The sequence below is a fragment of the Mobula hypostoma genome, chromosome 20, assembly GCF_963921235.1.
Source record: "Mobula hypostoma chromosome 20, sMobHyp1.1, whole genome shotgun sequence".
Classification (NCBI taxonomy): Eukaryota; Metazoa; Chordata; class Chondrichthyes; order Myliobatiformes; family Myliobatidae; genus Mobula; species Mobula hypostoma.
This window is the reverse complement of record NC_086116.1, coordinates 45,605,333-45,617,904: the sequence shown is the minus strand read 5'-3', so window position 1 is coordinate 45,617,904 and position 12,572 is coordinate 45,605,333. Positions and strand designations below refer to the sequence as shown.

At 40.7% G+C, this 12,572-nt stretch overlaps 1 protein-coding gene across 3 annotated transcripts in view; it reads right to left on the bottom strand.

Moving 5' to 3' along the window:
- Positions 1-12,572, bottom strand: part of LOC134359480 (voltage-dependent calcium channel subunit alpha-2/delta-1) — a 761,998-nt gene that overhangs the window by 421,744 nt on the left and 327,682 nt on the right. For all 3 annotated transcript variants that reach the window (XM_063072791.1, XM_063072789.1, XM_063072790.1), the window contains exon 5: positions 9,886-9,930. In XM_063072791.1, the coding sequence (XP_062928861.1) occupies positions 9,886-9,930 (45 nt within the window). The remainder of the gene's footprint in view (positions 1-9,885; positions 9,931-12,572) is intronic.

Genomic DNA, 12,572 nt, shown 5'->3' with positions numbered 1-12,572 from the left:
GTCTTCTTTTTGCCCTCCTGATTTCTTTCTTAAGTATTTTCTTGCACTTCTTATACTCCTCAAGCACCTGATTTACCCCCTGTTTCCTATACATTTCATACAACTCCCTCTTCTTCTTTATCAGAGTTGCAATATCCCTTGAGAACCAAGGTTCCTTATTCCTGTTCAATTTGCCTTTAATCCTGACAGGAACATACAAACTCTGCACTCTCAAAATTTCCCCTTTGAAGGCTTCCCACCTACCAATCACATCTTTGCCAGAGAACAGCCTGTCCCAATCCACGCTTTTTAGATCCTTTTTCATTTCTTCAAATTTGGCCTTCTTCCAGTTCAGATCCTCAACCCTAGGACCAGATCTATCCTTGTCCATGATCAAATTGAAACTAATGGTGTTATGATCACTGGAACCAAAGTGCTGCCCTACACACACTTCTGTCACTTGCCCTAATTCGTTTCCTAACAGATCCAATATTGCATCCCCTCTAGTTGGTCCCTCTATATGCTGATTTAGAAAACTTTCCTGAACACATTTTACAAATTCTAAACCATCCAGACCCCTAACAGTATGGGAGTCCCAATCAATGTATGGAAAATTAAAGTCCCCTACCACCACAACTTTATGTTTCCTGCAGTTGCCTGCTATCTCTCTGCAGATTTGCTCTTCCAAGTCTCATTGACTATTGGCTGGTCTGTAATACAATCCCACTAATGTGGTCATACCTTTCCTGTTTCTCAGCTCCACCCATAAGGACTCAGTAGACAAGCCCTCTAATCTGTCCTGCCTGAGCACTGCTGTAATATTTTCCCTAACAAGCAATGCTACTCCCCCACCTTTCATTCCTCTGCCTCAATCACATCTGAAACATCGGAACCCTGGAATATTAAGCTGCCAGTCCTGCCCCTCCTGTAGCCAAGTTTCACTAATTGCTACAACATCATAATTCCACGTGTCAATCCACGCCCTCAACTCATCCGCCTTCCCCGCAATACTCCTAGCATTGAAGTATATACACCTCAGAAGATTTTTACCACCACTCACAACCTTTCTATCAGCGGATTTGCTTAATCTTTCAATATCATTTATTTTCACCCCAGCCACACTGTCAGCTCTGGCACTCTGGTTCCCATCCCCCTGCAAATCTAGTTTAAAGCCTCCCCAATAGCACTAACAAACCTCCCTGAAAGGATATCGGTCCCCCTGTGGTTCAAGTGTAACCCGTCTCTCTTGTACAGGTCCCACCTGCCCCAGAAGAGGTCCCAATGATCCTGAAATCTGAAACCCTGCCCCCTACACCAGTTCCTCAGCCACTTGTTCCTCCTCCAGAGCATCCAATTCCTACCCTCACTGGCACCTAGCACAAGTAGCAATCCTGAGATTACCACCCTTGAGGATCTCTAACCTTTCGCTTCGGCAGTCTGAGGTACCCTTCTTCTTCAAGCAGGCTTCAATCATACCAGTGCCCAAGAAGAATGTGGTAACCTGCCTCAGTGACTATAGTCCAGTAGCATTTACATCCATGGTGATGAAGTGCTTTAAGAAGTTGGCAATGAAACATATGAAATAGAGGCGGGAGGAGAAGATGGCGGCGCGACGCAGCGCACGCAGCTCTCCAGTGAAATGATATCGTATTTGTAAGTAGGATGCCGTGCACAATTCTGATTTGATGGAGACAGATGTGAGAAGCAGAGGAACATCTGGAGAAATTTCTGAAATGCCCGGTTCGCTGCCACTGCTACTGTGCGATCGAGAATCTCCGGAGGGAAGACCCCAAGATCCCCGGTTTTGCCTGCTGCTGGCGACAGAGGCTGAGGTCGAAGTGTTCAGCAGAGATGGTGCTCGGTACTCGGTGTCAGAGGGCTAATCGAAGATCGAAGTTTTCGGATGACTCAGAGTCAGACTGTAGTCGGGCATGGCAGGGAGAATTTTCTTCCTTCTCCCATCTGCGTGAGATGTGGGACTTTTGAGAGACTTTGAACTTTTTTACTGTGCCATGGCCTGTTCTTCATCAAGTTATGGTATTGTTGCACTGTTGTAATTATATGTTATAATTATGCGGTTTTTGTTAGTTTTTCAGTCTTGGTCTGTCCTGTGTTTCTGTGATATCACACCGGAGGAATATTGTATCATTTCTTAATGCATGCATTACTAAATGACAATAAAAGAGGACTGACTGCGTGTCCTCATAATCTAATCTAATCTAATATCAACTCCTGTCTGAGGAGAAACTTCACAACAGGTCAATAGCAGATGCCATTTTGTTGGCTCTTCACTCAACCCTGGAATATATGGACAGTGAAGATATATTAGGATGCTCTTCATTGACTACAGCTCAGTATTCAATACTATCATCCCTCAAAACTAATCAATAAGCTTCCAGTCCGAGGCCTCAATACCTTCTTGTGCAACTGGATCTTCAATTTTCTCCCTTGCAGACACCAGTCAGTTCTGATCAGCAGCATCTCCCCCACATCCCCATCCGCCCAGGTGCACCACAAGGCTGTATGATTCGCCCCCTGATCTACTCGCTTCATTCTTATAACTGATACTGTAAGCACAGCTCCAATGCCACATTTAGGCTTTCTGACGTCACCATCGTCATTGGCCAAATCAAAAGTGGTGACGTATTTCAGTGGAGAAAGGGAAATTACAGTGGTATGAGAAAGGAAAGTAAATTGGAAGGAGCTGCTGGAAGGGATATCAGCAGAGCAGCAATGACATGCATTTCTGGGAAAGATGAGGAAGGTGCAGGACATGCGTATTCCAAAAATGAAGAAATACTCAAATGGTAAAATAGTACAACCGTGGCTGACAAGGGAAGTCAAAGCTATTATAAAAACAAAAGAAAGTGCATACAACAAAGCAAAAAATAGTGGGAAGATAGAGGATTGGGAAGTTTTTAAAAACCTACAGAGAGCAACTAAAAAAATTATTAGAAGGGAAAAGATGAAATATGAAAGCAAGCTAGCAAATAATATCAAAGTGAATAGTAAAAGTTTTTCAAGTATGTTAAAAATAAAAGTGAAATGAGAGTGGATATAGAACCTCTAGAAAATGAGGCAGGAGAAATAATAACGGGGGACAAGGAGATGGCTGATGAACTAAATGAGTATTTTGCATCAGTTTTCACTGTGGAAGACACTAGCAGTATGCCTGATGGTGTAGTGTGTGAAGGAAGAGAAGTGGATGCAGTTACTGTTACAAGAGAGAAGGTGCTCAAAAAGCTGAAAGACCTAAAGGTACATAAGTCAACCGGACCAGAGGAACTGGACCCTGGGATTCTGAAAGAGGTAGCGTTAGAGATTGTAGTGGCCATTAGAAATGATCTTTCGAAAATCATTGGACTCTGGCATGGTGGTAGGGGACTGGAAATTTGCAAATATTACTCCACTCTTTAAAAAAGAAGGAAGGCAGCAGAAAGGAAATTATAGACCAGTTAGCCTGACCTCAGTGTTTGGGAAGATGTTAGAGTCAATTGTTAAAGATGAGGTGATGGAATACTTGGTGACACAGAACAGGCTAGTACAAAGTCAGCATGGTTTCCTTCAGGGAAAATCCTGTCTGATGAACCTGTTGGAATTCTTTGAGGAGATTACAAGTAGGATAGATAAAGGGGATGTAGTGGATGTTGTATATTTGGCCTTTCAAAAGGCCTTTGACAAGGTGCCATACATGAGGCTGCTTACCAAGTTAAGAGACCATGGTATTACAGGAAAGTTACTAACATGGTTAGAGTATTAGCTAATTGGTAGGAGGCAGCGAGTGGTAATAAAAGGATCTTTTTATGGTTGGCTGCCAATGACTAGTGGTGTTCTGCAGGGGTCAGTATTGGGACTACTTCTTTTTATGCTGTATATAAATGATTTTGATGATGGAATAGATGGCTTTGTTGCCAAGTTTGCAGATGATATGAAGATTTGTGGAGGGGCAGGTAGTGTTGAGGAAACAGATAGGATGCAGAAGGACTTAGATTAGGATAATGGGCAAGAAAGTGACAAATGAAAAGCAATGTTGGAAAATGCATGGTCATGCACTTTGGTAGTAGAAATAAATGTGCAGACTATTTTCTAAATGGGGAGAAAATCCAAAAATCTGAGATGCAAAGGGACTTGGGGGTCTTTGTGCAGAACATCCTAAAGGTTAATTTGCGGGTTGAGTCGGTGGTGAGGAAGGCAAATGTCATGTTAGCATTCATTTCAAGAGGTCTAGAATACAAGAGCAAGGATGTGATGCTGAGGCTTTATGAAGCACTGGTGAGGCCTCACCTTGAATTTGTGAACAGTTTTGGGCCCCTCATCTTAGAAAAGATGTGCTGGCATTGGAGAGAATCCAGAAGAGGTTCACAAGGATGATTCCAGGAATGAAAGGGTTATCATATGAGGAACATTTGATGGCTCTGGGTCTGTACTTGCTGGCATTCAGAAGGATGAGGGGGGATCTCATTGAAACCTTTCGATTGTTGAAAGGCCTAGACAGAGTAGATCTGGAAAGGATACTTCCCATGATGGGAGAGTCTAGGACAAGAGGACACAGTCTCAGGATAGAGGACCACCCTTTCAAAACAGAGATGTGGAGGTGGTGAATTTGTGGAATTTGTTGCCACATGCAGCGGCGGGGGCCAGGTTGTTGGGTGTAATTAAGGCAGAGATTGATAGGTTCTTGATTGGACATGGCATCAAGGATTACGGGGAGAAAGCCGGGAACCGGGGTTGAGGAGCAGGCAGATAAAAAGGATCATGATTGAATGGCGGAGCAGACTCGATAGGCCAGATGGCCTAATTCTGCTTCTGTCTTATGGTCTTATGGAATCAGCATATAGGAGAGAGACTGAAAATCAGGCTGAGCGGTGCCACAACAACAACCTCTCATTCAATGTCAGCAAGTCCAAGAAGCTGATTATTGACTACAGAGAAGGAAACCGGAGGTCCATGAGCCAGTCCTCATTGGGGGAATCAGAGGTGGAGAGGGTCAGCAACTTTAAATTCTCTGCTCATTTCAGAGCACGCAACTGCCATTACAAAGAAAGCACAACAGCACATCTACTTTCTTTTGCAAAGCTTGCAAAGATTCAAAATGTCATCTAAGACTTTGACAAACTTCTATGATGTGCGGTGGAGAGTATACTGACTAGTTGTATCACAGCTGGTATGGGAACAACAATGCCCTTGAAAAGAAAATCCTTCAAAAGGTACTGAATACAGCACAGACCAACACGGGTAGAGCACTCCCCACCACTGAGCACATCCATAAGGAGTGCTGTCACAGGAAAACAGCATCCATCATCAAGGAACCACTACCCAGACCATGCTCTCTTCTTGTTGCAACTATCAGGAAGGAGGTACAGGAGCCTCAGGACCCACACCATTAGGTTCAGGAACAGTTATTACCCTTCAACCATCAGGATCTTGAACCAGAGTGGATAACTTCACCCAACTTCATTAACACCAACAATGAACTGTTCCTACAACCTATCGACTCACTTTCCAAAACTCTTCATCTCATGTTTTCAATATTTACTGGTTATCTATTTATTATTATTAACGTTTTATTTGCACAGTGTGTTGTCTTTCGCACGAGTTGTTTGTCCATCTTGTTTTGTGCAGGTTTTCATTGATTCTATGGTGTTTCTTTGTATCTATTGTGAATGCCCGCAAAAAACAAAACTTGGGCTTGTAGATGGTGACGTATATATCGTATGACAATAAATTTACTTTGAACCTTGATAAATTTAATCATCACATTTAAAATGAATAACACAATTTAATAGCTTATACATCAAAATGGGATGCTAGACAAAACTGAGGAGGAAACATTGTGAAATGGACATAAAATTGATGTAAATTGCAGCATAGGAAAACGTGATGTATTGCACTTTATAATGGAAAATAAGGGGGTCACATTTTATTTGGAATAAGATAGATTAATAAAGGGACATGGAAGCACAAATACACAAATCACTAAGAATCAATTCAGTTAATAAGGTTATTAAAATTGAAGCCAAACAGCAGGGCTTATTTCAGGGGATATTGTTGAAAAGTACAGAAGTTGTACTGAAATGTATACTTGAATCTTAGCTGGACCATTCTTTGAGTACTATGTACTGTTCTGGTCCCTATATCATAGTAGAGGTGTTGGAGAGCAGCTAAAGAAAGCTTACTGCACGAAGATTATAGCTATTAGGAAAGATTGAAACACTTGAAAGGGGAAATTGGATGATGAAGTGATAGATGTTTGAAATTATGGAAAACTAGAAACTCACATACAGACTGTCATTTTTATGTATTGATGATAGCTCCAGCTGGAGACCACTGCAAAAATCTATTGACACTCCAATGCATGCATAGGGCACCAAGGTCAATTATTTCCGGGCCATTCACACTACGGTTTTGCTTAGACAGGGGCTTTTGGGTACATAACATTGACATTATCATGCCGTGTTCTTGCATTGATATGGGTTTCTGAATTCAGGGCCATAAACACAGAACTAGGGCTTATCCTGGGGATAAGGTGCTGTTCCAGCTCATGTTAAAAAGGCTACCAGGTAGGCAATCACTGAAGAGCCCAGTAAATCCATATGAATAGTCCTGATCTCTTCTGTTGAATTGGCTGCTTCAGTGAGATGGGCTAAGTATTAGAGCCAGCAGCAATCACAGGGATTATTGTCCCTGCAAACCATCACCCATTATACAATGTACAGGTACAATTCTTCATTAATCACTGGAGAAGAGTGTCGCCCAATGCCATTTTCCACCTTTAGCTCAAAGTCAAATTTCCCTCATTACTTGGACCACCAATTCCCTCAGGCCTTATCATGGTGGGAGACTGTGGATTAAAATGCAGACATGACCATGAGCTGATTCTGAGCAGAATCCCACAGAGGGCTGCACAAGGCATTTTACCTGGCGTTCTTTAGAGAATCACTCTTATGCGGCCCAAAGCAAAACTGACCCCTTATGTTTCCAATGGAGAAGAGGTTATCAATGTTGGATAGAGGAAATGTATTTATCAGGAGTCTGCGCCTAATTGTGAAAGCATATGGTGAAATTTGTTGGCTTGAACTGTACTGAAGAAGGGAATTGAAGGTTATATCAGTAAAGGTGGTGGAATAAGGTTTAAATGGAGTACTTACTTGGGTATAGACCCGGTGTAGTATATGACAGACACCTGCTATCATTTTTTGCACTTCTACAGATTGCTTTAAATATTCTATTTAAATTAAATTATATCTACGTAATAGACTACAAACAATGATTGCAGGAAAATCAGTGAGCATCAATAGATAAAACCAACAGGAACCAAATAGGAATCTTTTTTTAAGGATTCTTTTTCTAAGATCCCTTTCACGGACAGCTTGTAAGCCAAAAGCAACAGTCATATAATGACTTCAAGCTTGGCTTACGGTTTGAAAAACATCTTCCAGAAAAAGGCCTTCTGCACTGCAGTTCCGAAGACCCTATAGCAAATTGACTGCAGGTTTTTTTGGCAAGATGTGACATCATAATGTGACTCTTATCACAATGGCTTTCTAAAATCTGTATGCTTAAGTAACAAAAGATAACTTTTGCAATATGACCTCTTCATAGGAGTTAGATGTTAGAGATAGTGTCTGGGAATCAGTTTTAAGCTGTGGTTAACCAGTTCCTCACAGGAAGAAACTGGAGCAACTGAAGGAAACACACATGTTAATGGGGAGAACGTATGAAATCATAACAGGCAGTGGCAGGAATTGAACCCAGTCCATAATAGCATTACGCTAACCACTACACTTTCATGCTGCTCCCTTTTTAAAACCTCCTTCAACAATTTTGGATTTGGGCAAAAGAGTGCTGTTGTTTTCTGCCCTTAGCATCTTATAAGACAATGGAGAACCATCTGTCATCGCTGAAACCAATTGCCATGGTAATCCTCCAAAACGGCCACATATTTTATGGCAGGAATGGGTATTTTATTGAACCAAAATCATGAGACATTGCTGTCGAAAAAGTTGGTATTTACAAGTGAGTATTTTCAGAAATGATAAAAGTACAAACATGTCGGTAAAATAAATTTTTTATAGTTAATCATTGAAATGGATATTAAAAAATATACAATTTGAAAATGCAGCCAAGTGATCACAAAAACAACTAAATCTATGCAGTTGTTTTTCCTAAAGCTGCAAAACCTGACAGTTTTTCTTCTTCAGTTAATTCTAAGTTGCTTCCCAAAACAGTGAAAAGTGGAGGAAAAGCCCTCCAATTTTCTTTTATTACTGTGTTTGTCACACATGCTGATGTTTAATGTTAGCACGTTCTTAAGTGATTCAAAACAAAGATATTTTGGAATTTGTTGTGTCCCTTCACAAATGAGCTGCATTCCAGAATTAATTTAATTTTGTCAATTAAATGTACAAATTATGATTAAAATGCCCCCTGAATTCCCAGCATTCCTACAGCTGCCAAGCCTGATTCCTTGGTGTAGGTATAGTCTCTGGGCTAGCCAACAGGTCCATTTGCTGTAGCCAACCAGACTGGGACTGACGTGACGCCTCTCAAGGTCAAATAGCTGGATAACCACAAGAATGATGTGACAGAATCCATGGAAACAAAATCTAAGCAAGAGATGGTACCTCCAAGATTGGAGAGGGAAAACTAATTGAAAAGTGATTTTGGAATGGCAAAAAGGAATGCAGCTCTTTCAAAATTATTAAAATATTTTGGGAAACACTTCAGAATTAAATTAAACAAAAACTTCAGGCTGTTTCATCTTTCAACAGTTCTATATCTAGTTGTAATCTAAATTCATCAGATCTACGATCTAATAAATCCACATAACCTGGAACCTCTTGAATCCTTGGTCTTGCTTTAACACCTGTAATAATGAACACTGTTACTGAAGAAAATCACTTATGCATGCAGTTATCAAAGTGGCTATCATATCATTATCATTTGCTAAGGAACAAGGAGACTTATTGCAGAACTCAATTAACGTTACGAATACATCAACCATACTTGGTCGGGGTGGAATCCCCAAAGAGCCATTATCCAGAAACTCCTAAATTATACCAATTTTGTCAGTATCCATTACTTATATAAATATCCTGCCCATCATTTTAAACATAGATCAGAGCTTAAAAATAAGAAAAGGAGAGTGTAATGCTTCTGAATAATTGGGTCTTAGGAAAGCAAATTCATATAAATATTTCCTTTTATATACGACTTACTGTTTCAATTTTACACCTATTGCCCAGATCATGCTGAAGAACATGGAAGAGTGTAAAATGAAAATAAGTTTTAAATGCAACTTGTCAGAGGAATGTTACGTTTCTGACAGCAACATTCCAAGAGGCAGTGGTGACGCACTGGGATCCTGACAAATCTCAGCAGGATCCAAAACTCTCAATTTATTTTTATGTCTGCTTTGTATCCACTTAATTGGAGCGAGTACATGTGCTCTTCTCTTTAGCCTCGGGGCATCATAACGAGCAGGGATGTAGGGATCCGCATATGGGCATAAACAGTTAGAACTGATGCAATAACAATGTCGAGCAACTGCACCCACAATTCCTCAACCTCCTATGCAAGCTATCTACATCACTCCAAAACAGCACGTCTGGTAATAAATAAAAAGGCAATCTCCCCACCAGTGGGCAAATGCTGGAATTGATTAAGTACTTGTTTTTTTAAAAATTGTTTTTGTTCTGTGAAAGATAAGCATTCACTACTCAGGTCCTCTCAGGAATTTAAGCTCCCTTGGCACCACGTCCAGGAGTAGCAGTATATTCCACAAAAAACTTCAATCAAGTCAATAACTAGTTATTTCCTCTGGAAATGCTGGTACCGATCAAATCAGAGACCCTAAATGGGAAGAGTGAGACCACTGATGGTTTATAACTGACCGATCATACTTACACTCATCAGATCATCCTTTGCATTGTAGTAGACCACATCATTATCCTGAAACAAAGAAAAGAAACAATAATCAATATACAAAAAGACTTGTATGCTTCTTGATTCAACAGTCTACAGCTTGCTTGAATTCTTCCTCATCAACTTCCAACTTTTTGACTGCCTATCTCATGAAGATATTTAAAAACTTTATTCAATCCTGCTGAATATTGACCTCAACCAGCATAACATATACACTCCATATGTCTTACTATACGTCGACTGTACCTCTTCCTGTAGCTACTGCCTGGCCTGCTGCGTTCACCAGCAACTTTTATGTGTGTTGCTTGGATTTCCAGCATCTGCAGATTTCCTCGTGTTTGCGTAATATATACACTGTTCATCTGCTGTGTGCTCAAAGCTCACAGTGAAATGAATTATTTTAAAATAAATAGCAAAGGAATAATTTAAATGCCAATTATCACAGAATAATTAACAAACATACAGAGCACTGTTAGCTAAATTAGCTCTTCTCTGTCGAGTGCTGATTTATTACCTCGTTCCTAATTCTTTAGTCTGAACATTCACAGGTACATGTCCTTTGTACTTTGAAAAAGATTGCACTCCAGCCACACACTGCCATGCCAGGAATTTGCCATGAACCCCTGGCATTCCTGCAGCTCAGTATGGAGAGGTCCTCTCTCAGGGCTGGTGGAGGAACAAGCAGGGCAGACATTGTGGGTTGCAGGGTTGTACCCAGACCAGTGTGGTGAATCCAGGTCAGTGCTCAGAACTGGGAGCAGTTTCTCTACTATTTTGGCAACCCACCCGGAACTGACAGAACAGGTGAAAATATGGAATTAAGCCAACACTCAGATCAATCATAATCTTACAGAGTTCCAAAGGTTTGAGAGAGGAGTTGGCCAGATCTGATTGGAAAAAAAAACACTGGCAGGGATGACAGCAGAGCAGCAATGACTGGAATTTCTGGAAGCAACTGGGAAGGCACAGGATATATATACAGCCCCAAAAGGAAGAAGTATTCCAAAGAAAAGATGACACAGCCATAGCTAACATCAGAAGTCAAAGCCAACATAAAAGCCAATGAGAGGGCATATAATAGAGCAAAATTAAGTGGGAAGTTAGAGGATTAAGAAACTTTTAAAAGCCAACAGAAGGCAACTAATACAGTCATTAAAAAGATAAAGATGGAATATGAAAGTAAGTTAGCCAATGATGTTAAAGAGGATACCAAAAGTTTCTTCAGATACATGAAGTGTAAAAGAGAGGCGAGAGAGGATACAGTACCACTGGAAAACGAGGTAGTAATGGGGGACAATGAAATGGCAGATGAACTGAGTAAGTATTCAGCATCAGTCTTCACTGTGGAAGAGACTAGCAGTATGGTGGAAGTTCCAGGTGTCAGGGGGCATGAAGTGTGTGAAGTTACCATAACTAGAGAGAAGGTTCTTGAGAAACTGAAAGGTCTGAAGGTGGATAAGTAACCTGGACCAGATGGACAGGGTTCTGAACGAGGTGGCTAAAGAGGGCTGTACCCATGATGTACTGAGCTGACTCTGCCACCTTCTGTAGGATTTTCCGTTCAAAGGCATTGGTGTTTCCATACCAGGGGTAATGCAGCCAATCAGTGCAAACATCTATAGATGTGTCGTGGAAAGTTTTTGATGTCAGGCCAAGTTTCCAAGCTGTATCTCAATAAATAAACAAATAAATAAGATTCCATGGAGTAAGTGGTAAACACCACAAATAATTTAAGGCATAACCCTCACCATCCACAAGCAAAGAAGAAGGAAGTAATGAGCAATGAGATTGTTGATTCTGAATTGGAGCAACAAATCTATTTCTACGCCATTACATTACAACAGGGAAGAAAAACTAAGATTCTGTTACCATGATGGTTCTTCTAAATGTACAATCACTAACAATAGGTAATAAAAGTATTCAAAATGATGGAGAATAACCAATGCAGCCACGTTTGTTCCATTCCCAATCCTCTTGCCTTTCTCGGATGGTGTGATATATCCCCACAAACAATCCTGATCCTGATTACATACTCTCATTCTGACATAAGACACCAAATGTTATCCTCATTATGGTCTCAACACATACACTAACAGTGCAACTGCATTTCAAGTTTCATTCCATTTAAGCATAAAATCAATTTACAATATGCAAGATTCCAGTAATTTTTCAAGCTACTTTTCCACAGGAACCACATCGTAAACTTCAGCTCTCTTAAAAATTCAGCCCCAAATAACTTGATCCTTATCCCCAAGGGTGCTATTCCTAAGTGTATCAAATCAGTTTTGACACATGATCTGAACATCCTCTTTCCACTCAAAAAAAAATTTCTCTGTAAAAGAAGAGGAGACGGTGTTCAACTCCATTTTGCTGATTAAGTGTCCGTTAATTAGAGAATGAAACATTGAGGAAGACTGAAACAACAAGGTGAATGTGGAAGGCGAGCGAGGGTTCAGTGCCATCTGGCTGCCTTTTGATCACTGATGAGATCGCTCTGCTACCAGAGAAGAAGTCTGTCTGGCGGCTTGCTGTGACCAGCACGTAGGCCTCTGCGTTCGATGATGTCAGAGGATGTTACCGAGGATCTGCATTTATGGATGGACTATTGTGTTTATGAGCTGTGGACTTTTTCAGTCTTGTGATTTTTATATTCTGTTCTTTCGCGTTTT